The sequence below is a fragment of the Bos grunniens genome, chromosome 18 (assembly GCF_055505025.1).
Source record: "Bos grunniens cultivar Pamir isolate PY7600 chromosome 18, Bosgru_T2T1.0, whole genome shotgun sequence".
In the NCBI taxonomy this organism is placed as follows: Eukaryota; Metazoa; Chordata; class Mammalia; order Artiodactyla; family Bovidae; genus Bos; species Bos grunniens.
The window spans coordinates 47436102-47463917 of record NC_141182.1 but is presented as its reverse complement, the minus strand read 5'-3'; the positions used below and the strand labels follow the sequence as shown (position 1 = coordinate 47463917).

Genomic DNA, 27816 nt, shown 5'->3' with positions numbered 1-27816 from the left:
GAAAAAACATTCAAAGTAACTTGCTGTGACTTTCACAGCAACTTCTCAAAGTAAGCAAGGTTTTATGAAACCTAAGAACTTGTTAGGACAACCAAAACTAAAAATTTGTCTTATCAACAACAACATCATTCCAAATTATTATTAATTATTAGAAGATATCCCACTAAATAATACAACTAGCAAGAATAGGATTGTTTAAAGGTTGAGGAGCTACATACACAGAGTACTAACACACTCTTAATTAGGCATTTATTTTATTTAACCTGAACCCGTCGGCTAACCCTCCCACTCCCCCACCCCACCCAAACCCCTGCCACCACCATCACCCCCTCCCAGGGCGTTCTGCCAGAGAAGACACCTGCGGAAAAACAAAAGCGTACTTTACTCAAGTGAGCTGAAAAACCTCCCGATTTTACTTTTAATCCCCAGTCTCTGCGAGTTGGAAGCGAGGAAACCATGTGGATCTGTCCAAAGGGCTTGGGCGCCCACCAAGTACAGTTTGAAACGGGAAGGGCTTGGAGATAGCTCGGAATTTACCACTACGTGGTAAATAGTGTTCCCAGCCAGAGTCCCCAATTCCCCCGTGAGAGCCGACTTCCCAGAAGGACCCTGAGGACGCTCCCCCTGCCCGCCAAGCCTCCTTCCTCCCACGTTCCGTAGCCTCTTGCCAGGATTACCCACCGCTTCCAACTCACATTTAGCGCAGTCAGGCAGGATTGGCCCTGCTCTCGTCTGGCACCTTGTGAGGGAGGGCTTCAGGGAACGGTAGCCAATGGGAAACACGATCAACTGTTATTGCTCGGACACGGTTTCCAGGCAACACAAAGGCTGCAAGAAAGCAGATACCTTCAAGTATAGACATCGCTCTTAGTCAACCCAAGTGCAAGGGAGGGGGAGGTTTCGCTGACACTGTTCGACTCCTTGCCACTCCATGGACGGCAGGCAGCCTTGCAGTACTCCTTTCCCAATTGTGAATCAGTCTGTTGTTCCATGCCCAGTTCTAACGGTTGCTTCTTGACCAGCTTACAGGTTTCTCAGGAGACAGATAAGGTGGTCTGGTATACCCATCTCTTTAAGAATTTTCCAGTTTGTTGTAATCCACACAGTCAAAGGCTTTAGCATAGTCAATGAAGCAGAAGTAGATGTTTTTCTGGAATTCCCTTGCTTTCTCTACGATCCAATGAATGTTGGCAATTTGGTCTCTGGGTCCTCTGCCTTTTTTAAACCCAGCTTGTACATCTGGAAGTTCTCAGTTCATGTACTGCTGAAGCCTAGCTTGGAGGACTTTGAGCATTACCTTGCTAGCATGTGAAATGAGCACACTTCTACCGTAGTTTGAACATTCTTTGGCATTGCCCTACTTTGGGACTGGAATGAAAACTGACCTTTTCCAGTCCTGTGGCCACTGCTGTTTTCCAAATTTGCTGACATGTTGAGTACAGAACTTTAACGGCAACAGCTTTTAGGATTTTAAATAGTTCAGCTGGAATTCCATCTAGCTTTGTTCATAGTAATACTTCCTAAGGCACACTTGACTTCACACTCCAGGATGTCTGGCTTAGGTGAGTGACCACACCATCATGGTGACCTGGGTCATTAAGACCATTTTTGTATAGTTCTTCTGTGTATCCCTGACACCTCTTCTTAATGTTTTCTGTTTCTGTTAGGTCCATACTGTTTCTGTCCTTTATTGTGCCCATCCTTGCATGAAATGTTCTCTTGGTATCTCCAATTTTCTTAAACAGACCTCTAGTCTTTCTCATTCTATTGTTTCCCTCTATTTCTTCGCATTGTTCACATAAGAAGGCTTTCTTATCTCTCCTCACTATTCTCTGGAACTCTACATTCAGTTGGATATGTCTTTCCCTTTCTCCTTTGCCTTTCACTTCTCTTCTTTTCTCAGCTATTTGAAAGGCCTCCTTAGACAGCCACTCTGCCTTCTTGCATTTCTTTTTTCTTTGGGACGGTATGTGCCTATAAACGTTAACAAAATCTGTGGATCTCTGCACCAGAATTCTTGTGCTGGGCACCCAAGTCTGACTTGACAGTCAACCCTTCACGCTGTTGGTTGCTCCTTCTCTGAAATTTACATTTGACGCTGGAGAACCTCCAGCATTTTCCAAGTGCTAAGACCCTGTTAACAATGAGACTCAATTTTGCATACAGCCGGTCTCATCAATGGGCTAATAAATCAGAAGTAATAAAATGAAGGAAAGGACAGTGGAGATATTAATGCAAGAGATCAAACAGATGCTTTCAGTGAAGGGCCCCTTTGCAAAACCGAACCCAGGGGCAGGTTGCACATTTTCAACCAGCAATTACTACAGAGTGGGCTGGCAGCAGACACTGCATTTAATTCAAGTGACAGCCATTTCAATGTTCCACAGTTCACCTCAGGTCTGAGCACAACGCTGCATTTTAGGCAACAACAACCGACAGGTTTCATTTCAGTAAACTCCTCTTTGTGTGGGTATTTAAAATTTTTCATTTCAAAGTGGACGTTGGCCTTCCTGCATTTTTTTTTTTTTGGCCTCCCCAGAGACCCATCGGGCCCCTTGATTTAATCCCTACCCACTGAGTCTAGAACCCCATTCTTCCACTAGGAGACTGTTCCCCAAATAATATTATTATAGTATAGTATTATGCAGAAAATAGGGGTAAAAACCTTGCCGTTCTTCAGTACAGAACCCCACACCAGAAGATGGGGAAAACAGGATTTTAACTAGAATATGCTTTTGTTCTATTTTAATCCATACATTTTTATCTCCTTTACAATTGTTGTGTAGAGTTTCAAAATCAATCAATAAACTTCCTTAGGTTTATCCTTATATACATCTTCCCTGGTGGCTCAGATGGTAAAGAATCCTCCTGCAATGCAGGAGACCCTGGTTCGATCTCTGGGTCAGGAAGATACCCTGGAAAAGGAAATGGCAACCCACTCCAGTATTCTTGCCTAGAGAATCCCATGGACAGAGGAGCCTGGCGGGCTACAGTCTACAGGGTCGAAAAGAGTCAAGACACCACCAAGTGACTAACACTTTCCCTTTGACTTCACAGTGCCCCTTCCACATATGTAAGATGAAATGCAGGCCACATCCCTCCTAGTGACAAGGACTGTGAGACCCACATTCCAGTTTATCCACCTCAGTGCCTTCCAAGGTGCTAAAACCAAACTGCTCACCCCAGAAAACAGATGCTTCAAGAAGTAACAGTGACCCAGCAATTCCTCTTTTAGGTATATACTCAGGAGAAATAAAAACATATCCACAATTCATGTGCAAGATTTTGTGGACATATGTTTTGTCTGGTCTGCAGCAGGGGCCAAGGGGAGGCCTGGTGGGAGGTACCAATGGACAGTAAATGACTGGGTAGGGCAGGGCCTCTCAACAACAAATGAACCAATTGGAAGCCTGGAGGCTAGACCTCTGCTGTGAGTGACCCGCGCTAGTGGTAAAGAATCCACCTGCCAATGCAGGAGAGGGGGGTTTGATTCTCGAGAGTTTGATCCTTGAGTTGGGAAGATTCCCCTGGAGAAGGAAATGGCAACCTACTCCAGTATTCTTGCATGAAGAATCCCATGGTCAGTAGAGCCTGGTGATCTACAGTCCGTAGCATCACAAAGAATCGGACATGACTGAAGTGACTGAGCACAGGTAGAGGTGTAACTATTTTTTTCCCAGATGGATAAACAATTGTCCGAACACCATTTACTAGAGTCACCTTTTCCCTTTCCCATGTTTGTTAATGTTCCAATACCACTGTGAAGTTCTGCAGACAATCTGACTTCTGGTAGGGCAAGTCCTTCCATTATATAATTATCTTCCAAAATTTTTCTGGCTCTGCAAGCCCATTTTGTCTTCCAAATGAGTATCAGAATGAGCTAGTCAAATTCCACTGAAGTAATGATGCTGGGATTCTGATTGAAATGGCCTAGAATTTATAGATTATTTTAGAAAGAACAGACACTTTTAACATTAAATTCACCTATCAGGAACTATGGTATTTGTTTCCTTTCATTCAGACCTTTTATGTCTTTCAGTAAAATCTTAAACTTTTATTCAAATAGATCTTCCATAATTTTTTTTTAAGACCTATTCTGAGGCTGTATTTTAAGACCTAATCTCAGACCTATTCTAAGTTTTTACTTAGCTTTATAATGACTTATACTGTGATTATTTATTACATTTTCTAAGTAATTGTTACTTGTGTGTACATTTTTTAGTGTTGGTCTTATTTTTGTTTTTTTTTAATGAAGCATATTTGATTTTCCCATGGACAGAGGAGCCTGATGGGCTACAGTCCATGGGGTTGCAAAAGAGTCGGACAAGACTGAGCAACTGAGCCTGCACACATAGTTGATTTACAATGTCATATTTCAAGTGTACAGCACAGTGACTCAGTTATAAATATATATTTGCATTATATGTATTCTTTCTCAGATTCTTTTCCCTTATAGGTCATTACAAAAGAGTATATTCTCTGTTATACAGTAGGTCCTTCTTGGCTATCTATTTTATAAATAATAGTGTGTATATGTTAATACAACAGACTGGTTCCAAATCAGGAAAGGAGTACATCATGGCTGTATATTGTCACCCTGCTTATTTAACTTATATGCAGAGTACATCATGTGAAATGTCAGGCTGGATGAAGCACAAGCTGGAATCAAGACTGCTGGAAGAAAGATCAACCTCAGATATGCAGATGACACCACACAGCAGAAAGCAAAGAAGAACTAAGCAGCCCCTTGATGAAAGTGAAAGAGAGTGAAAAAGTAGGCTTAAAACTCAACATTCAGAAAACTAAGATCATGGCATCTGGTTCTATCACTTCATGGCAAATAGATGGGGAAACAATGGGAACAGTGACAGACTTTATTTTGGGGGGCTCCAAAATCACTGCAGATGGTGACTGCAGCCATGAAATTAAAAGACACTTGCTCCTTGGAAGAAAAGCTATAACCAATCTAGATGGCATATTAAAAAGCAGAGACATTACTTTACCAATAAAGGTCTGTCTAGTTAAAGCTATGGTTTTTCCAGTAGTCATGTATGGACGTGAGACTTGGACTATAAAGAAAGATGAGCCCCGAAGAATTGATGCTTTTGAACTGTGGTGTTGGAGAAGGCTCTTGAGAGTCCCTTGGACTGCAAGGAGATCCAACCAGCCCATCCTAAAGGAAATCAATCCTGAATATTCATTGGAAGGACAGATGCTGAAGCTGAAACTCCAATACTTTGGTCACCTGATAAGAACTGACTCATTGGAAAAGACCCTGATGCTGGGCAAGATTGAAGGCAGGAGAAGGGGATGACAGAGAATGAGATGGTTGGATGGCATTACTGATGCAATGAACATGAGTTTGAGTAGGCTCTCTCTGGGAGTTGGTGATAGACAAGGAAGCCTGGCATGCTGAAGTCCATGGGGTCACAAAGAGTTGGACATGACTGACCAACTGAACTGAAATGTTAATAATCTTACTTAATAGTATACAACATTTATAGAATAGGTAGTTTAATTTTATGTACATAAATTATACATACTGTTTTATACCTGGTTTGATTAGTTAACATTATCTCCTGGGAATTTTCCCATCTTGATACACAAAAATATTACAGATATTTCTGGTTTTGTTTTAAGCCTCATACTGTTTCATAGTAAAAATGAGCCATTATCTATCCACTCCTGTACTAGTGGATATTTAAATTATTTTCAATGCTTTGTTTTCATTGCAACGCTGTACTGAGCATTTAAAAAATGTTTACCTTTGTTCATTTATGTGATGTGTGACTATAGTTCTAGGTTGGAAATACTCACCAAAGAGCCTGTGAGTTTCAACTTTTAATGGGCACTGAGACTGTCTGTAAACATCCTATCCCAGAAGCCACCCATGAAGGTGTCTACTTCTACCACAGCTGCCAACACATGACACTCAGGACTGTTTGTGGCCCCTTGGACCATTTGTCTGCAATGCAAAAAACAGACTATGTTTTCCTCCCCTTCTTGTTGGCTGTTCTTTTCTTCTAGAACTTCTGTGAGATGAGAATACAGTAGATCTTCAGATTCCTCCGTGACCTTCAGCTGTTGTTTCATACTTGCCATTTCCACTGTATCCAGCAAATTCCTCAGATCTATCTTCTTGTTCAACAAGTTCAACTTAAACTGTTCACTGTTCCATCCAGCCCACTTACTATACTGTTTTTATTTCAGTGATATCATTTTTTATTTCCAAGTTATTTTGCTGACTGCTTTTAAAGAAGTAATAACCTCTCACATCTCTGTGTAATTAGGCTCATTCTAACAGTCTGCCCTATTTGCTTTACTACCTCTACCCCTTGGTTCTATAAGTAACCAATTAAAAAAAATTTTTATAGAACCTTTATTTATTTTTTGGCTGTGCTGGGTCTTTGATGCTGCATGCAGGCTGTCTCTAGTTGCAGCAACCAGGACCTACCCCCTGGTTGTGGGGTACGGGCTTCTCATTGTGGTAGCTTCTCTTGTTGCAGAGCACAGGCTCTAGCGTGAGGGCTCTATAGCTGTGACACAGTCTTAGTTGTCCCACAGCCTGTGGAATCTTCCCAGACCAGGAAGTGAACACATGTCCCCTGCATTGGCAGGTGGATTCTTAACCACTGGTCCATCAGGGAAGTCCAGTATTCAAGTTTTTACTACAAGGTACCCTGGATGTTGCAAAAATAGTACAGAGAGTTTCTGTGTGTTGGCATCTTTCCCTAAATGTTAGCATCAGAAATAACCATAGTACAATTATCAAAAACAAAAAATGAACATTATACAACATGAAGTGGTTTTTTCCTAAAGATACTGCATGCCACAACTAAAGATCCCACATGCTGCAAGGAAGACTGAAGATCCTGAGTGCCACAACTGAGACCCAGTGCAGTCAAGTAAAACAAAAAAAAAGAATAGATCTTAAAATATTGTATATTCATACAATGAAATATTGTTTTGCCATAAAAAGGAATGAAGGAGTAATATATGTTGCAATATAAATGAACCTTGAAAACATTATTCTAATAAAATGAAAGAAGCCAAGACATAAAAGGGCACATATTGTCTGATTCCTTTTATATGAAATGCCCAAAACAGGCAAATCTATAGAAACAGAAAGTAGATTAGTGGTTGCCAGATGCGGGGGGAAGGGGAGCATGAAGAATGACTGCTTAATAGTAACCGGGTTTCTTTTTGGCCTGATGAAAATATTCTGGAATCAGATAGTGGTGATGGTTATACAACCCTGTGAATGTATTAAAAATTATTGAATAATATACTTTGAAATAGTTAAAATGGTGAATTTTTTCGTTTGAATTTTACCTTAATTTAAAAAAAGTTTTACATAGAGTGAGTCTTTGGAAAAAAATTTAAACAAGTATTTATTTTTTGAAGATATAAAGATGACAAAATATCCTGGAATAGGATTTGCTTGTAAACTACTTCAGGGTGGAAGAGAGGAAACAAAATTCATCAGGACTTGATTACTGAAGCTAGATGATGGGGACATGAGTATTTGTTACTGTTCTACTTCTGTATTTGTTTGAAATTTTCTAAGCCCAGTCTTTTAAAAGTTTTAAAATACCCATCAATTCTATTCCTAAGTATATACCCAGGAGGAATTAAAGTTTATGTCCACACAATGATATGTACCCAAATGCTCACAGCAGCTTTATTCATAACAATCAAAACCTGGAAAACCTAGAAATAGTCCAAATGTAAATGTCCATCAACAGGTGAATAGACAAACCATGGTTCATTCATATAATGGAATACTACTCGGTAATAATAGAAATGAACTTCTAAATACATGCAACACAGGGATGCAAACACTGAGTGAATCAAGTCCTATATGAAAGATTACATATTGTGTACTTCCAATTATATGATATTCTAGAACTTGCAAAATCAATCTATAGTTTTAGAAGTCAGGATAGTGATTCCCTTTGTGGGGCAGTGAGTGGAAAGGAGCACACAGAGATCTTCTGGGAGGGCTGGAGGTGTTCTTTCAATATTTCTCCATCTATCTAAGTGCTGTTGATGTGTCCTCTTTTATATATGAGAGCATGCTGAGTCACTCAGTCGTGTCCAACTTTAGTGAGTCATAGCCCGCCAGGCTCCTCTGTCCATAGGATTGTCTAGGCAAGAATACTAGAGTGGGTTGCCATTGCCTACTCCAGGGGATCTTCCCAACCCAGGGAACGAACCCGAGTCTTCCGTGTCTCCTGCACTGGCAGGCAGATTCTTTACCACTGAGCCACCTGGGAAGCCCCTTCTTTTCAGTATAAATACTAACAAATGCCATACATCATTAAGCCGGCTCCATGCTGTGCACCTCAGCACTTATGCCCTGGCATTGGCCCTGCCCATGGAAGACACCTGCGTGTGCAGAGCCCAATCCTGGAAGCCTCTCCCGTCAGTGCACCTTCTGATGCATCTGCAGGTGGACTCTCTGACTGAAGCCCTTCCCACATATAGCACATGGGTAGGGTTTCTCCCCTGTGTGCACCCTCTGGTGCCTCTTGAGGGCTGAGTGATGCCTGAAGTCCCTGCCACAAGCCGCACATCTGTAGGGCCGCTCACCCGTGTGGACTCTCCGGTGGATACCCAGGTCCTTGCTCCAGCTGAAGCACTTCCCACAGGCCTCGCACCGGAACGGCCTCTCTCCCGTGTGAACACGCTGGTGCAGGTAGAGGTTGGCTCTCTGGCTGAAGCCCCGGCCGCAGGTGTCGCACAGATAGGCCTTGTCTCCTGCATGGCCCTGCTGGTGTCGAGCCAGCGCAGAGCGCGAGGTGAAGCGCCTGTCACATACCTCACAAGCGTGGGGCTTCCTTCCTGTGTGGACACTCTGGTGGATCTGCAGGGCTGCCCTGCGGCTGAAGTCCTTTCCACACTCATGGCAGCTGAAGGGTTTCTCACCTGTGTGGATGCGCTGGTGGATGGAGAGGTTGGAGCTGCGGCTGAAGTCCTTTCCGCACACACTGCATCTATAGGGCTTCTCACCTGTGTGCACTCGCCGATGGATGGACAAATTGGAGCTCCGGCTGAAGTCCTTCCCACATTCCTCACACGTGTGAGGTTTCTTTCCCATGTGCTCCTTCTTGTGCCTTCTCAGAGCAGATCCTGAGTGGAAGACTCCAGAATACTCCATACATTGGTAGGGCTCGTCTCCTGGCAGGAGCACAGGAAGGTTAAGGTCCGCTGTCCTTTCACTGAAGGCTTTTCCACACATGGCATATGGAGAAGGCTTCTCTCCAATATGGGTTTGCTGGTGAATTAGAAGGTTTCTGAGCTGGCTGAAGTCTTGGCCATGCTGGGGACAGTTATAGAGTTTTTCTCCTGGAGATACTGGCCAAGACAGGATCCCATCATTCTCATCCCTGACTCCTGGGACAAAGGAAATTAGATGATGAAAGTGAGCATGGGGGGCTTCCCTGGTGGTCCAGTGGTTAAGAATTCACCCTGCAGTGTAGGGAACATGGGTTTGATCCCTGGTCTGGGAAGATCCCACGTGCTGCAGAGCAACTAAGCCCTTGCACCACAACTACAGAGCCCATACTCTAGAGCTGGCAAGCTGCAACTACTGACCTGCATGCCTAGAGCCTGGGCTCTGCAACAAGAGAAGCAACTGCAGTGAGAAGCTTGTACACCACTACTGCAGAGTAGCCCTCACCTGCCACAACTAGAGAAAGCCGGTGTATAGCAACAAAGATCCCACACAGCCAATAAATAGATAACAAATAAAATATATATATTGAGGAGAAAAAAAGAAAGTGAGTGGTGGTTTTGTCTAAGGCTGCACGGTGCTCCTGAACACTCAGACAGTAGTGGTCAGGCAGAGAAACTTCACTGAATAAAGAAGTGCTGCTGCTGGTCTCTGTCTTTCTTACTTTACACCTTCCATTTCTGCTTCAAAGGTATGGGGAAGATCATTGAGAACCTTTTCCTTAGTAGTTGCTCTTCAGTCACTAAGTTGGGTCCAGCTCTTTGTGACCCCATGACTGGCAGTATGCCAGGCTTCCCTGTCCTTCACCATCTCCCACAGTTTGCTCAAACTCATGTACATTGAGCCATCCAACCATTTCATCCTCTATCACCCCCTTCTCCTCTTGCCCTCAATCTTCTCCAGCCTCAGGGTCTTTTGTAATGAGTCAGCTCTTCACATCAGGTAGCCAAAGTATTGGAGCTTCAGCTTCACCATCAACCTTCCCATGAATATTCAGGGTTGATTTCCTTTAGAACTGATTGATCTCCTTGCTGTCCAAGGGACTTTCAAGAGTCTTCTCCAGCACAATTCGAAAGCATCAATTCTTCAGCACTCAGCCTTCTTAATGGTCCAACTCTCACATCTACATATGATTACTGGAAAAACCATAGCTTTGACTATAGGCACCTTTGTCAGCAAAGTGATATCTTTGCTTTTTAATACACTGTCTAGGTTTGTCAGAGCTTTTCCTTAGTTAAAGAAATTAAATGTTACTAGAAACACCAAGTCAAATTCCATGAGCTACAAAGGGGTTAATGCTGTCAAAGCATAGTTATCAAAAAGTTAAAAATAGAACTTTCATACAAATATGGAGTGAACATCTGTCAAAAGTATTTTTTGTTAATATATTTATTTATTTGCAACAGGCCTTAGTTATGGCATGTGAACTCCTAGTTGCGGCATGTGGGATCCAGTTCCCCAACCAGGGACTAGACCTGGCCCCCACCCCTGCACTGAGAGCACAAAGTCTTAGCCACTGGACCACCAGGGAAGTCTCTGTCAAAAGTTATAATGAGGAACCAACAAGATGGTAAGTTTGGTTCCAAAGGCATTTTGGAGTTTAGGCATTTAATGCTTAAAGTATATATATTTTTTAATAAATAAATACATAAATATATATTTATGTATTTATTTATTTTTACCTCCACTTTATTTATTATTACCACTTTAATAAATAAATAAATTTATTTGTTTATTTATTTATTTATTTTTACCTCCAATCAAGTAAATATTTAATATTTTCAATTAAATTATTGGCATAAAAAGTCAAATAATACATGTTTTTAAAGTTGCTACCCACCCCTTTGTGGATTCATAGGATTATTAATGGCATTTTCTCCTGGCTGACTGGTACTCACCTGAATAAGAGCTTCTTGGTATTGTTTCTTCCATCCACACATCATCTTCTTGTTCAAAATGGAAAATCATTTCTGGTTCAGACAGCAGATGCCCTGCTTGAGACAAAAGACATGTTGATTAGGGCAATGTGGTATGGACAAGGACCCTCCCACAAGTCAAATCTTATCTTCTGGTATTCGTAAAAGGTGAATACAACATTGGGAAAGGTGAATAAAACCGTTAGGCATCAAAACTACATTTTATATTTATGTATATTATATATGTATATACACATGTATACATATATATAGACACATATACATACACATATATATATGTACACACATATACATATACATATATATACACATATACATATACATATATACACACATATACATATACTATATACACACATATACATATATACACATATACATATATATACACACACATATACATATACATATATATACACATATACATATATATACACACATATACATATATATACACACATATACATATACATATACATACACATATATACATATACATATATATACACACATATACATATATACACATACATATATATATACATATATATACACACATATACATATACATATATATACACATATACATATACATATATACACACATATACATATACATATACATACACACATATACATGTACATATACATACACACATATACATATATACACATATACATATACATATATATACACACATATACATATACATATATATACACACATATACATATACATATATATACACGCATATACATATATATATATACACACATATACATATATATACACACATATACATATACATATATATACACACATATACATATACATATACATACACACATATACATATACATATATATACACACATACATATACATATATATATACACATATACATATATATACACGCATATACATATACATATATATACACACATATACATATACATACACACATATACATATACATATATATACACACATACATATACATATATATACACATATACATATATATACACACATATACATATACATATATATACACACATATACATATACATATATATACACACATATACATATATATATATACACACATATACATATATATATACACACATATACATATATATATACACACATATACATATATATATACACACATATACATATATATATATATACACACACACACACACACACACAGGCATGCAAACTCAGTGGCTCAGACATGGCCAACTCTTTGTGACCTCATGGACTGTATCCCACTAGGCTCCTCTCTCCACTGAATTTTCCCAGGGAGAATATTAGAGCTGGGTGCCATGCCCTTCTCCGGGGTTCTTCCTGACCCAGGGATCGAACCTGAGTCTCTTGTGGCTCCTGCACTGGCTGGCAGGTTCTTTATCACTGAGCCACCTGGAAATCCCATATGTATATATACATACACACACATACATATATAAATATATATACACAAAAACCGGAGAAGGCAATGGCACCCCACTCCAGTCCTCTTGCCTGGAAAATCCCATGGATGGAGGAGCCTGGAAGGCTGCAGTCCATGGGGTCGCTGAGGGTCGGACACGACTGAGGGACATCACTTTCACATTTCACTTTCATGCATTGGAGAAGGAAATGGCAACCCACTCCAGTGTTCTTGCCTGGAGAATCCCAGGGACGGGGGAGCCTGGTGGGCTGCCGTCTATGGGGTCACAGAGTCGGACACGACTGAAGTGACTTAGCAGCAGCATACACAGAAACACACAAATAAACAAATAAATATATATTTTGCTTCTCAAAACAAAAAAATTGTTCTAGGAGTTCCAGGGAACTTCAGTGAAGAGGCCTATTTGCAATTTGTATGTGTGCTAACTTGCTTCAGTTGTGTCCAACTCTTTGCAACCCTATGGAACCATAAGCCGTCAAGCTCCTCTGTCCATGGGATTATGCCCTCCTCCAGGAGATCTTCCCGACCCAGCAATCGAACCTGCATCTCTTACATCTCCTGCATTGGCAGGTAGGTTCTTTACCACTAGCGCCATGTGGGAAGCCCTATTTGCAATATACAACAGTAATAATTCTCAAGGGGTTGAACAGGCAGTAATGATTCTGTGCCCAAATTCGATATCCAGGTATCAAACCCAGGTCTCCTGCACTGCAGGCAGATTATTTACCATCTCAGCCACCAGGGAAGCGCTGTCTTATCTCTTTAGTCTCCTTTAATTTGGATAGGAACTGGCATCTCTCACCTTCATCCCAGGTATCTTTATGCTTTCTCAAATCTGATACCCACTACCATAAGGGATCAGGAATATGTGGACCGCTAAATGCAAATCCCCTCAGGATTTATTCCATACAACTGAACTAGCAGGAGATCAGATGGGTTCTAGAAGATGTGATTCTCACCCAAGGAGATGAGATTCCCAAAGTTCTCCAACATCACTTCTCGGTACAGGTGCCTCTGAGAAGGGTCCAGATGCTGCCACTCCTCCTCGGTAAAGTCGACAGCCACATCCTTGAATGTCACTAGCTCCTAAAAGAACAAACATGGTTATCCTCAGGTATACCTATCCTCACAGAGGAATGCAGCTGATGAGCACCAATGAATTCTGACATCTATATGTGGTCCTGGCAGTCTCCAGGGTCCTGAATCAGACTCACTTAGGTACACAACTATGCATCTGTTTGTATTATGTAGAATAGGGGGCCCCAACCTCTAGGATCTAATGCCTGATTATCTGTGGTGGAGCTGATGTAGTAATAATAGAAATAAAGTACAATAAATGTAATGTTGCTTGAACCATCTTAAAATCATCCCCCACCCCTACACCGCACCGGTCCATGGAAAAACTGTCTTCCATGAAACAGGTCTCTGGTGCCAAAAAGATTGGGGACTGCTTATATAGAACATGGAAAAGATACAAGAGGCAGATTTAACAAAAAGAAAAAACAAAACTTTTCAGCCCTTAAAGTTTCTCTGGTAAGAAGAGTCAATTTCAACCAGAGCACATGAAAGGCTATATAACTCCAGAGGTGCTATCCACACAACAAATCTCAGTTTTGAGATTTACTCAGGGAAGGGTCTGGAGAAAGAATCTAGGGTAGACTGGGGCCATGAAGGCAGGTACCCTGGAGAAAGCCAGGTACTAGCCTTGTGGGATGGTTAAAATGTGAACAGAGGAAAGTGGGGAGTTCCAGCTGGCAAGAAAAAGGAGTGGACAGTCGTGTGGGAAGGAGCAAGTCAGAGATCTAAAATAAGGACTCTGGTTAATGAGACATGTTATCTAGGAAACCTCCCTCTGATGATTATATACTAACAACGTTTATTTTGGACTCCGAATCCCCACTCACACATCCACAGTAGAAAGATATACAAACTCTTGGTATGGTTGCATGAAGGATTAATATTCAGTAGCAGTTCCCAAAGTGTGGTTCAGGGACCCATGAGGATCGCTGAGCTCTTGTCAGTGGTGTCTGTACAGTTAATATTATTTTCAATAATAATTCTAAGATATTATTAGGCTTATCCACTATCATTCTCTTACAGTGAAAGAGACAAATTTTTCAGAGGCTACATGATGTGCAATCTTGCAACAAAGAAACTGAGGAAGCAGATACAAGATTACAGCTGTTTTCTATTAAGGCAGACATTAAAGATGTTAGCAAAAATACAAAACATTTCCATTCTTTCAATTTTTTTTGGTCTGGAAAATAAGGTTTTTTTAAAAAAAATGTGATATTAACTATAATGGATTAATTTTTGAATGGATTAATAAATACTTTAAAGTTTTGTTAGTTTGAACTTCTGATCTGGTAATATTGATAACCCACATAACAAAAGCCACTTTCAAAACTGTAAAGGAGTCCTGATACCAAAAAGCTTTGGAAATTACTGCTCTACAAGAAACGAAAATAAACTATATATACATGAAATAACACAGATCAATCTCACAACAAACATTGAGAAAAGACAGGCACAGAAGAGTACTGTATGTATCCAGCTTCTATTTTAAAGGTTCAAAATCATACTAATCTACAGTATGAAAAGTCAGAATAGAAAAAAAAAAAAAAAAAGAAAAGTCAGAATAGTGGCTATCATTATGGGGAAACATGGGTTCTTTCCTAGGGAGGGGTTTGTTCAGAGCATAAAGAGAAGACACAGAATGGCTATGAGGGGAAATCAAGGATGGCGCAAGGATCAGACAACAGAAGAGTGTCGCACCGCAGCAGCCTGGTCTCTGGTCCATTTTTGGCCTAAATGTTAAGCCTGCCAAATAAAGAATAAGGAAAAGAGGCTTGCAAAGGGCTATTAACTCATGAGGTGGGGATGATGGGAGCACACGGGGGCAAACAGAGTGTTAAGCCAGACTACACGGTCCTTCGCGCAAAGCTGAAGCACTAAAAAACAGGCGATTCTGGGTAAAAAACCCAGAAATCCTTCTTTGAACTGCCTTCTTCTTCTCTGAAATAGTTATTTCCTGTATACCATACAGATTTTTTTTTTTTGAGAGGTGAGTTGTTTGTTGTTTCTGTTCACAAATTATTTCTCATTTAGGTTGAATACCCAGTGAACGAACATGAACCCTAAGTATACCAGCTGATGAGTTTTGACGAAAGAATACCCCTGTGTAACTCACATACCAATCATGATATAGATCATTTCCATCACTCCAGGAAGTTCCCTTGTGTTGTTTGCTCCTAGTTGATTCCCTGTCCTGACTCCTTGCTCTCAACAACCAATGATCTGCTGTCACTGTAGATTAATCTAGCCTGTTCTAGAATTTCGTATAAATGGAACTGAAATCGACCAGGATTCTTGGCCTTTCCCAATCAACAGAAAATGACAAGAGGTTAGATAAGAAGTTCAAGCAAGGCCTTATTGGGTTTCCTGCAGCAGCAGAGGAGACTAAAAGCAAGTAAAGCCTTCCCTTGCTCGCTCACTGGCTCCCTCCCCAGAGCTGGTTCCTTATACAGGATGAGAGTAGGGGTGTGTCCAGTGGTTGGGCAGGAGGAATGGCTTAGGTGTTCTGTCTACCCCTTTGTTGATGCTGTGTGCAAGGGGCATGTCTAAGACCTGCTTTTGCTCCCAACACCTTGGTTTTGCTCCGAGCTCTTCAGAGGTGGCAGTTGGGGTTTTTTGCCCTTTATGTATCTTTTGTCCAGAATTTGCCCCAACTGTGTATGCACAGTTATTGCAGTTATTTTTAGTCTCTTATATTTTTTTAGCATTTTGTTGCTCAAGGAGACATTGTCCAGGTGTAAGCCCTGCATCACTGGAGCAAAGGGCCCCAGGTCCCACCCTGAGAAGTACACAGCACATATCTGCCTTATCTTTTACCTTATATTTTATCTGGCATATCTTTCATATCTGGCTTATCTTTCTCAGCCTAATGCTTTTGATATTTATTCAAGTTGTTACATGAATCAGCAGTTTGTTCTTTTTTTTTTTCAACTGAGTAGTTCTTAATTATATGGAATAAGACATTTTGTTTATCTACTTATCAGATGGTCATTTCTGGTTTGGGGCTATTATAAACAAAGTTGCTAATAGTCACATACAGTTTTTTTTTAATATAATTTTATTTATTTTTGGCCGTGCTGTGTCTTCGTTGCTGCACGTAGGCTCTTGTCTAGTTGCAGTGCGCAGACTTCTCACTGTAGAGGCTTCTCTTGTTGTAGAGCACAGGCTCTAGGGCTCATGGGCTTTAGTAGGTGCAATAGTTGCAGTTCCCAGGCTCTAGAGCACAAGCTCAATAGTTGTGGTGCATAGCCTCGGTTGCTCCGCGGCACGTAGGATCTTCCCAGACGAGGGGTCGAAGCTGTGTCTCCTGCATTGGCAGGCGGATTCTTTACCACTGTGCCACCCGGGAAGCCCCTAGTCACATACAGATTTTTGTGTGGACATATATTTTCATTTCCTCTGGGTAAATATCATGGGATTTCTGGGTCAATGGTAAGTGTGTGCTTAATTATATAAGAAACTCTAAAACTGTTTTTCAAAGTATATTATACTATTTTACACTCCTACCAGCAATGCTCAGACATTTTGAGAAACTGGAGTAACATAAGTCTAGCCCAGAGCCAGCACAATATACGTGTTGGATTGCTTTCCTCTCCCAACACCCTCAAAATGAGGTATGTGGGTGATATTTTCAGGGAGAGAAGGCAGACTCTAATTTACCTGTAATCTGGGCATTTCCTCCTCTTCCTGAAGGACAGAGTCTTCAGAAGGCAGTGCTGCGTAAAAAGACAGAAGCTGTGAAAAATGAACTTAGCTCACTGAAATAGACCAGTATCTTAGTTATCAAGAAGGGAGAAGGGGGCATGTTATATTCAGTTGGTGACACTGGTTCTCGTTTACCATTACCTGACACACCTTCCCCTAGAAAGATTTTTCCTCTTTATACTTTCACAGATAGCCTTTCGACCCCGATACTTTCTCCCCAGCACCCCCAAACACTCACTGAATACCTACTATGTGCTTCAGCAGTGATTTAACTCTCACCTTTTTCCTTAGCCTCTGAGGTCATTCCAGCTTCAACGTGGCCCCACATCCTGCCCGCCCTGTTAGGAAGGGAATCCCCGTAGCCCAGTGGCTCTGCTGGGGGAATCTCTCTTCAGCCTCTCCAAGCTCCACCTGGAACATCCAGAGGGAGTTTCAGGAGGTGTTGTCTCCACGAAAGACGGAACTCCTGCATGTGGGGGGCCTCCTGCGGCCTTCATGCTCAGGTAGCTGTTTTGTTCCTGTAGGCAGGAGAGGAGATGTCCCAGCAGCCCAGACTTCAGGTTAGGGCCTGGACTCTCTATTTAAGTGAGGATGTTGTTAATGAACTGAAGTATAGTTAAGGTGATAAACATTTACTAAGCATCCACTGTGTACAAGGCATGCCCCTACTTCCCAGGGGTACCCGGCTCTGACTTTCTCAAGACTGTAGGTTCACAGGTTGATCCAGTCACATGGCAGCAAATGCTGCCACCTCCATGAAGATTTCCTGAAAACTTCCCACTGTGGGATGCATGCGTGCATGCTCAGTCATTCAGTCATGTCCAACTCTTTGTGACACTATGGACTGTAGCCCACCAGACTCTTCTGTCCATGGAATTCTCCAGGCAATAATACTGGAGTGGGTGGCCATTTTCTCCCTCAGGGGATCTTTCTGACCCAAGGATCAAACCAGTTATCTCCTGCATCTCTTCCATTGGCAGGCGGGTTCTTTACCGCTACACCACCTGGGAAGCCCCACTTTGGGATGTTAGTTGCTCAGTTGTGTCTGACTTCTCAAAACCCCATGGACTGTAGTCTGCCAGGCTCCTCTGTCCATTGGGATTTCCCAGATAAAAGTAGTGGAGTGGGTTGCCCTTTCCTTCTCAGAGGATCTTCCTGACCCAGGGTTTCCTGCATTGCAGGCAGATTCTTTACCATGTGAGCCACCAGAGAAGCCCTTTGGGATACAGATCTATAATTCTCAAAAGGCAAACTTGTGAAATTCTTGAATTTCTCTTTTTCTTTTTTTTTTGCTATCAGATCAATAAATGTTTCAAAATCCGAAAAGCTTCTCGTTAGAGAGGCTGTGGGAAAATGATCAGTCTTTTATGCTTTTAGAATGTAAGTAGGTACAGTCTTCTGGAGGACAGCAATTTGATTGTGTCCATCAAATGGAGGGGGCAGGTAGGGTCAGGAAGCATGGTTATGAAAGTGAACAAGGAAACTTTAGGAGGTGATAAGATATATTGGTCATCTTGACTGAGATGATGGGTTTCATGAGTATATTGAAATGTCAAAATATATAAAATTGAACACTTTAAATATATGTAGTTTATCATGTGTCTGCACTCAGAAGGGCTTTGCAGAGATACAGCCAGGCCAGTGACTTACATGTCATGTGTGATACCAAACTCCCAACTGGGATACCTCCACCTTTTACACCTGGAACTGTAATTTCCACTGAGACAAGAAAGGACTTACAACTCCCCTTCGGTCCTCACTGGTCAAGAGTGTGGAGAATTCTCTTCTGCAGATAACTGGGGAGGTGATTGAGGGCTTCCCAATGACTCAGTGGGTAAAGAATCTGCCTGCAATGCAGGAGATACAGGAGATGCAGGTTTGATCCTTGGGTTGAGACGATCTGCTGGAGGAGAGCATGACCAGAGCATTTCCAGTATTTTTGCCTGAAGAATCCTCTGGACTGAGGAGCCTGGTGGGCTACAGTCCATAGGTCCACAAAGAGTCGGACACGACTGATTGACTAAGCACGCATACACATGGCAGTGACCATAGGTGTGACCTTCCTGGCTTCGCTACCCCAGAGGCAAGTACCCAGGGGAAGGTCATTCAACTCCAAAGCATCAGGGAGCTTAGCGAAGCTGCTGACCACTTTGAGCTCAGGAGTTTCTCAGATGCAAAGTGGCAGCAAGCCTTTGGCAATCCATAGAGGGCCTGGCTGGAGAAGAGCCCATCCTGGTGTCCAAGACAATCTGCCCATCCCTCTAATAACACATCCCTAGGCTCACTTATAGAAAAAGCCCACTGAGGGACTTCCCTGGTGGTCCAGTGGCTAAGACTCTGTGCTTTCAATGCAGGGGGCTCAGGTTCGATCCCTGGTCAGGGAACTAGATCCCATATGCCTCAACAAGAGCTCTGATGACGCAACTAAAGATCTCGCATGACACAAGGAAGATCTAAGATCATGTGTGTAGCAACTAAGACCCAACACAGCCAAATTAAAATAATTTTTTTTAAAAGAAGTGTTAAAAAAATAAAAGCCCACTGAGTCAGAGATGAATGTGGTTTCACAGGAGCACCTACAACAAAAGTGAGGATACAAGATTTTGGCCCCGCCTCCTCAAAGTCCAAGTTATCTCCAAAATAAGAGACACCAGAATATATTGTCACCATAAACACCAAACCTCACGACGTCCCTGTTAGCTTAGATAGTAAGAATCTGCCAGGAACGCAGGAGACCCAGGTTGGATCCCTGGGTCAGGAAGATCCCCTGGAGAATGGAATGGCTATCCAGTCCGGTATTCTTACCTGGAGAATTCCATGGACAGAGGAACCTAGTGGACTACAGTCCATGGGGTGGCACAAGTCGAACACGACGAGCGACTAACACTTTCTTGACCCCTACTACATCTCAAACCAAGGGGCACTTCCTAACTCCTCTCTACAGCTCCACACATCTAGCTGCCCTCATAAACACCTAAGAATTTACAGCCCCATAAGCTGCCCCTCTGGACTAAGAATGCTGCCTGCCATATAAGTAAACAAAGGATGTTGTGGCCAGCTAGTCAGCAGCCACTGCAGCCAGCCCCGACTGTGCACCCTGACCGGTATCAAGCCGGAGACAGGCATATTTACCCTAGATAGTTAAGGTGCATATCAAAGGAATGACTTCAGGAAGCCCAGACTCCTGCACTTCCTCATACAAAGAAAATTGCTTAGTTCATTAACTTTAGCTGTCCGTTTTTTTCTAATTAACAGTAATCGTTTCTTGTTCTAACTACCTGGGCTTTCTCACAAAACCCCTATAATCCTGGCTCCTCCTTAGCTCTTCAGAGCAGTCCCTGAGAGCCATGTGAGAAAGGCCACCAGATAAAACATAAACTTTTAGGTTGTGAGGTTTTTTTTCCAGTCAACACTCCCAAAGCCCTGGACCCTGTTTCACTGTCCCTTCCCCATCAACCTGGGGTTGCAAAGCCCCAGCTGCCTCGCCAACCAAAATGCCCGGCATAGGCTGTCTCCCAAATACAAGGAACCCTGCCCTCCAGTCCCTCAACCCATGGATGCCTGCAGGCCACCAACCTCGGGACCATTGTCGTAGAGATTCACCCCTATTTCAATAAAACCAAGATGCTCCCTGCGTCCCCCATCAGACCCCGCGACTCCCGGACCTTCGGTTTTCGCCTTCCCCTTTCGCACGATCCGGGGACCTTCGGCTATTCTCGCTGCCTTCAGCCAGTAAAACTGGGGGACTCACCTCTCTAGGCCTGGAGATCTTGGGCATGGAGGCCGCCACAGGGCCTTCACCAGCCTTCGTTCCACGCAATGAGCCCGATACACCCGCACCGCCGACCCAGAAGGCCCAGCCGATGGGGTCTGGGCGCAAGCGGGCGCGGAGGCCTGGCGGCTGGACCACATCTCCCAGAAGCCCCTGCGCAGGCCGGGAAGCTCTCCAAGCCCCGCCCCAAGGCTCGATCCGGGCGTGGCGAGGCCAGAGCAGGTGAGCTCCGGGTCTCACGTGGAAACAGCTAGCTTGCGAGGGCTGGGCGTACAAACACAAAACCAGACAAGCGCCTCGTCCTATTGTCTACAACCAGAAATAACAAAACACCTGTAATTTCTCGATTCAGGCATAACTGTGTTTAAGCTTACATGCGTGCGGTGCTGTGTCACTTCAGTCGTGCAGGACTCTTTGCGACCCTATGGACTGTAGCTTGCCAGGCTCCTCTGTCCACGGAATTCTCCAGGCGAGAATACTGGAGTGGGTTGCCATGCCCTCCTCCAGGGGATCTTCCCGATCCAGAAATCGAACCCACCTCTCTTGCCTCTCCTGCGTTGGCAGGAGTGTTCTTTACCACTAGGACCAGCCAGGAGGCTCTTAAGCTTATATCCTTTCATATAAATATTTGTCCTCTTTGTTGTCGCTAAGTCCCAACTGACTCTCTGAGACCGCATGAACTGCAGCATGCCAGGCTTCCCTGTCCTTCACTATTTGTCTTCTTAACCTGCTTTTAAAATCATATATATTGAACATTGTGTTCTTCCACAATGTTTTGTAAATTCTACAGGCCATCTATGTAATTAATGTATTTTTGTAAATTCTACAGGCCATCTATGTAATTAATGTATTATCTCATTTTTGTTAGGTTGCTTCAAATTACTAGTATTGCAGCCACCACTGCTTATGTTTGTCATTGACTCAAAAGCAGGGAACTGGCAGGGAACAGGCAAAGCTTTATACTGAAAAAACAAAGGGAAGGCTTCAGGTGTATTTTGATCGGAGGTCATTGTCCAAGAGAAGCTAGAGGTGAGCCAACTACAAAAAGTGCAACTTTTGTGGTTGGTTTGGAGGTGGTGATTTGGTTTTCTCCGGTTGGTTCTGAGTTGGAAGCAGAGGCGAAAGATAGGGAAGCTAGCAGTTATTGACCAAGTCATGAGAGTTCTGCACTGGTTGCTGCCAAGTTTGTAGTTTGGTTTTCTGGTTTCTGCAGATTTTGTGGGTCAGAGTTCTATTATAATATACAATCTGGCATTGTCTGTTTGTATATCTGTTCTTTCAACTTTAGTGGTTTCAAACAACAGCAATCATTTATTATCTTTCATGGTTTTTCTGGGTCAGGAATTCACAAACAGCCTAGCTGGACAGTTCTGGCTCAGACTTTTCTTGATGGCTAAACCTGGAACAGTGTGAAATTCCAGGAGCAACTGGAAGCTGGCTGGACATCTATTTCGTGTAATCTCAAGGGTTTGTCCATCTGGTTTTTCTGTGTGGGCTAGTTTGAGCTTCTTAACAGCATGGTGTTAGTGTCAGTCGGTCAGTCGTGCCTGACTCTTTGTGACCCTGTGGACTGCAGTCCACCAGGCTCCTCTGTCCATGAGATTTTCCAGGCAAGGATACTAGAGTGGGTTGCCATTTCCTTCTCCAAGGGATCTTCCCAATCCAGGGATCAAACCCGGGTCTCCTACATTGCAGGCAGATTCTTTACCGACTGAGCTACACAGACATCTTAAACTGTAGCTCAAAATCCTGAGAAAGATTCAGATGGAAGATGAATCACCTCTTATGGCTAGTCTCAGAATCACAGAGCATCATTTCCCCTGTACTTACAGTTTTAAAAGCCCATCCAGATTCAAAGGGAAAGAACATGCACTCCACTTCCTGATGGGAAAATAACAAGGTTCTGGAAGACCATGTGGAAACAAAAATATAGTTATGGCAATTTTTGGAAAATATAATTTGCCATGAACTGCAAACAGATCAAAGCAGAGAAAGCAGTTTTAATTTCACTCTGCTATGAAGACTGGATATTTATATTGTTGTTCAGTCTCTAAGGCCTGACTCTTTGCGACCCCCATGGACTACAGCACGCCAGGCTTCCGTGTCCTTCACTATCTCCCAGAATTTGCTCAGACTCATGTCCATTGTGTTGATGATGCCATCCAACCATCTCATCCTCTGTTGCCTCCTTCTCCTCCTGCCCTCAATCTTTCCCAGCATCAGGGTCTTTTCCAATGAGTTGGCTCTTCTCATCAGGTGGCCAAAGTATTGGCTCTTCAACATCAGCATCAGTCCTTCCAATGAATATTCAGAGTTGATTTCCTTTAGGATTGACTGGTTTAATCTCCTTGCTGTCCAAGGGACTCTCAAGAGTCTTCTCTAGCACCATAATTGGAAAGCATCAATTCTTCCGTGCCCAGCCTTCTTTATGTCCAACTCTCACATCTGTACATGACTACTGGAAAAACCATAGCTTTGACTATTCAGACCTTTGTCGGCAAAGTGATGTCTCACCTTTTTAATATGCTATCTAGGTTTATCATTGGAGCAGGAAATGGCAACCCACACTAGTATTCTTGCCTGGGGAATTCCATGGACAGAGGAGCCTGGCAGGCTACAGTTCATGGGGTCGCAGACTCAGACACGACTGAGCAACTAACACAAAACACAGGTTTATCATAGCTTTTCTTCCAAAGAGCAAGCTTCTTTTAATTTCATGGCTGCAGTCACTGTCCAGTGATTTTGGAGCCCAAGAAAATAAAATCTGCCACTGTTTCCATTTTGTCCTCATCCATTTGCCATGAAGTGATAGGACCAGATGCCATGATTTTAGTTTTTTGAACATTGAGTTTTAAGCCATATTTTTCACTCTCCTCTTACACCTTCATCAAGAAGATATTTATATTAGTGAGCTGAAATTATCTGTAGTAAGTAGGAGTGATCAAAAAAATCATGATCTTTAATTAAAGTTTAAGAGGATCAGAGAAGACCTAGCTCCACTGAGCATGTTTAAGGTGATAATGAGAGTGAATTTCCTGGTGGTCCAGTGGTTAGGATGCCACACTCACTGTCAAGAGCTCAGGTTCAGTCCTTGGTAGGGGAACTAATATCCTGCAAGCTGTGTGGTATGGCCAAAACAAACAAACAAACAAAAAATGACAATGTAAGACAAAAATGAAGCTGTCTTCCTTTACCCTCCTTGAGTATTAGGTTCAAAGTGATAATAATTGATCAAGATTATTCTGCACAATTAGAGTATTAGGGCTAACTGAGACTAACTCAGACTGAGAATTTGTCTCAGTGAAAAGAGCAGGACTAACTTAGAGACTTTCTACAAGATCCAATATTACAGACATGGAAAACTCCTAACCCCAAATACTTTAACCACCTACAATAATCTCCTAAACTTAACTTCTTACTCATGTATTTTAGTTAAGTAAACTTTTTCCAGATGTGTTCATTTCTCACAAACATTAATGACAAGTAGGAGGGAAAAGGTTTCGTGGTCAAATTACTTTGTGACATGCTAGAATATACAGGATGAGCTCTGGGGTCTGTTGTGGTGAATTTCTGTACTTTTTATTCTACTCCACTGACCTATTTGTCTATCCTTAGACAAATACCACAGTCTTCATTGGTTTATCATAGCTCTATAGCAAGTCTTGAAATCAGAAGTTCTCCAGTTTGTTCTTTTTCAATACTGATTTTGGTTGTTCTAGGTCTTTGGATTTCTCTATAAATTTTAGAATGCTTTTATCAATTTAAAATTTAAAAAAAACATTCTGGTACTTTGACTAGGAGAGTATTGAATCTATAGGTAAATTTGGGGAAATTTTAGTAAAGACATTGAATTTTCCAATCCATAGCCATGGTATTGCCATCTGTTTAGATCTTTTCTAGGGAATTCTCTGGCGGTCCAGTGGTTAGGACTTTGCACTTTCATTGCCAGGGCCCAGGTTCAATCCCTGGTTGGGGAACTGGGATCTCACAAGTTATGCAGCAGGGCCAAAAAAAAAAAACATATCTTGACTAATTTCCCTTGGCAATGTTTTGCAGTTTTCCATATAAAGATCTTTCGTATCTTTTACTAAACTTATTCCTAAGTATGATTTTATCTTGCCCTGGTTTTCTTACTATCATGGGAATGAACACCTTTCATACCATACATTCAAACTGCAGTGAGAGTTGAAATTCTGTGATTGTTTTAACAGCCTCTTTCCCACCTCCCACTACATCCTCGTACTAAATGCATGTCAATGACTGGATTCATTAGCTGTTTTAAAGACTCTTCAAACGAGAAGTAGACAGGGTATAAATGAATGAACACAGTGATATTCCAGCAGGTCAGATAACTCTTGTTTATTTATAAAATATATCCCATTCTGTCAAATACTGATAAGAAAGGTGCAACTAGAAGACATTGAGGATTGATAATATATTTTCACTTATAATATTTTAGTTATTTAAATTCTAGAAATTCCATGTGAATTGTCTTGTGTTGTATTCCAAGAACCCCTTGCTATCCAAGTCTATTTGGTTTCCAAGTTCAAATACTAAGGAACACTGTATTAACTAAATTGATTTGATTTCCAAATGTCAAAAAGTGAGTAACAAATTTAAATAAAGATTTTTTAGAAATGTTTTGTTCCAAAATTCAGATTGTGACAAGTATTTATTTCCTTTCAATAGATTACTAGATTTAGCTTGCTAATTTTTAACATTGCATATTTTCATAACTGATTCTGGGCATATTATTTTTTTGTGTCCTTCCAGCAAGTTTTATCATTAGGGTTATGACAGATTCATAAAATCAGATAACTTGCCACCTCAGTCTGTGTCCTGGAAGAGTTCCTAACACATTTCATAGTTTCATCTATAAATATATATATATATGTTTTTAGTGTAGCTGACATTTATTTGTTTAATTTTTTACTTCACCTCATGGATCGCAGGATCTTAGTTCCCTCATCAGGGATCAAACCTGGACTCCCAGCAATGGGAGCATGGAGTCCTAACCACTGGATTGCCATGGAATTCCCCTGACATTTATGTTTTTGGTTTAAAAAATGTTCCTTCTGGAGAGAATCTGTTAAAGATTTTATACTTCTCTAGTCAATTCTGATATCAAGTCAATCCAATTTCTTTCTAAAAATCATACACTTTGTCCAGATTTTTGGATATATTCTAAAAAACATCTATAGTACTTTTAAGTTTGAGATAAAAATCATACACTGTATGTATTTACCCTTTTAAAGTATAGAGTGGTTTTTAGAATATACACTGCCAATCCCAGAATATTTTAATCACCCAAAAAGATAATGTCCTTTTATATTTAAATAGGTAGTAAGTATGAAAATATTAGTCACTCAGTTGTGTCCAACTCTTTTGCGAACCCATGGACTGTAGCCTGCCACGCTCCTCTGTCCATGGGATTCTTCAGGCAAGAATACTGGAGTGAGTTGCCATTCCCTTCTCCAGGGGATCTTCCCGACCCAGGGATCGAACCTGGGTCTCCCGCAATGTAGACAGATTCTTTACTGAAAGTCATTTCAGTTTCTCATTCATGGTACTGTTCAGCTGTCATTTGTACTCCCCAACCTGAATCAGTGGTTTGTCTACTTTCAATCGGATACATTTTCTATTTTAAATTGTTTACTTTTGTCATTTATTTCTGCATTTGAGAACTAACAATGACTTTCTCTGTCCATATTTTAGATATATTTTTGCTTGTTTTAGCTCTTTGGGTTCTGTATTCATTTTAATGATCTTTCTAGTACTTTAATGTATGCATGCATACTGAGTATTAAAACTTCCAATACAATTTTGCCTGCCACTCACAGGTTTTTCAATTGTGTTCTCATACTCAATCACATTTAAATAATGCATTCTAAGGATTTAGTTCCTTAAGCCACGTTAATCAAGAGGAGTACTAAATTAATATTCAGATATTTGTTGGCTATTGTTTTGTTACTGTCACTCATTCTGGTCAAATAATGTGCCCTGTATATTTTCTACTTTTGAGGAATAATTAGGAAAAATATTCTTATCTCTTCCTACTTATTTGACAGTTATGCTTTCACCAACCCATCATTATATCCATAGGATTTCAAATGGGTATTAATCTTTGTGCAGCATAAAAATGAAGTCTGAATGTAGACTACCCACAAAAACTTTTTTTCCCTTTTAAAATCTCAAGCCAAATAATGGGGATAGGAAAAACCTTCCTATGTTCATTACACTCATTTCTCTCTCTCTTTTTAAAAAATAGAAGTGAGAAAGTGAAGTCTCTCAGTCGTGTCCTACTCTTTGCAACCCCATGGACTGTAGCCTACCAGGCTCCTCCCTCCAAAAATATCTGTTTATTTGGCTGCACCAGGTCTTCATTGCAGCCTGTGAGATCTTTAGTTGCAGCGTGGGAACTCTTAGATGCAGCATGTGGGATCTAGTTCCCCAAGCAGGGATCAAACCCAGGCCTCCTTCATTGGGAGCACGGAGTCTTATCTGCTAGACAATCAGGGAAGTCTCTCATTTGTCTTTTTTCATTATGAATTTTTTGACTTAGATAAAGGTAAGCAACATGGTTAAAATCCTTTCCACAAATAATTGTTGCTTAAGTCACTCAGTTTTGTCCAACTC

At 41.6% G+C, this 27816-nt stretch overlaps 1 protein-coding gene across 10 annotated transcripts; it reads right to left on the bottom strand.

Annotated features, from left to right (window-relative positions):
- Positions 1-237: 237 nt before the first annotated feature.
- LOC147353735 (zinc finger protein 568-like) lies at positions 238-21296 on the bottom strand. 10 transcript variants are annotated; one of them, XM_086352115.1, is made up of 8 exons: positions 21160-21296; positions 17688-17926; positions 17364-17419; positions 13589-13715; positions 11134-11229; positions 8593-9396; positions 696-828; positions 238-358 (listed from the first exon to the last, which is right to left on the bottom strand). In XM_086352115.1, the coding sequence occupies exons 2-7, from the start codon at positions 17734-17736 to the stop codon at positions 707-709; spliced, it is 1254 nt and encodes a 417-aa protein (XP_086208241.1). In that variant the 5' UTR covers positions 17737-17926; positions 21160-21296; the 3' UTR covers positions 238-358; positions 696-706. The 10 variants fall into 10 exon arrangements, with proteins under 10 accessions (XP_086208241.1, XP_086208242.1, XP_086208243.1 ...); XM_086352116.1 differs by having other exon boundaries at positions 11134-11226; XM_086352117.1 differs by having other exon boundaries at positions 11134-11226; positions 17688-17819.
- Between the last annotated feature and the right edge of the window lie 6520 nt (positions 21297-27816).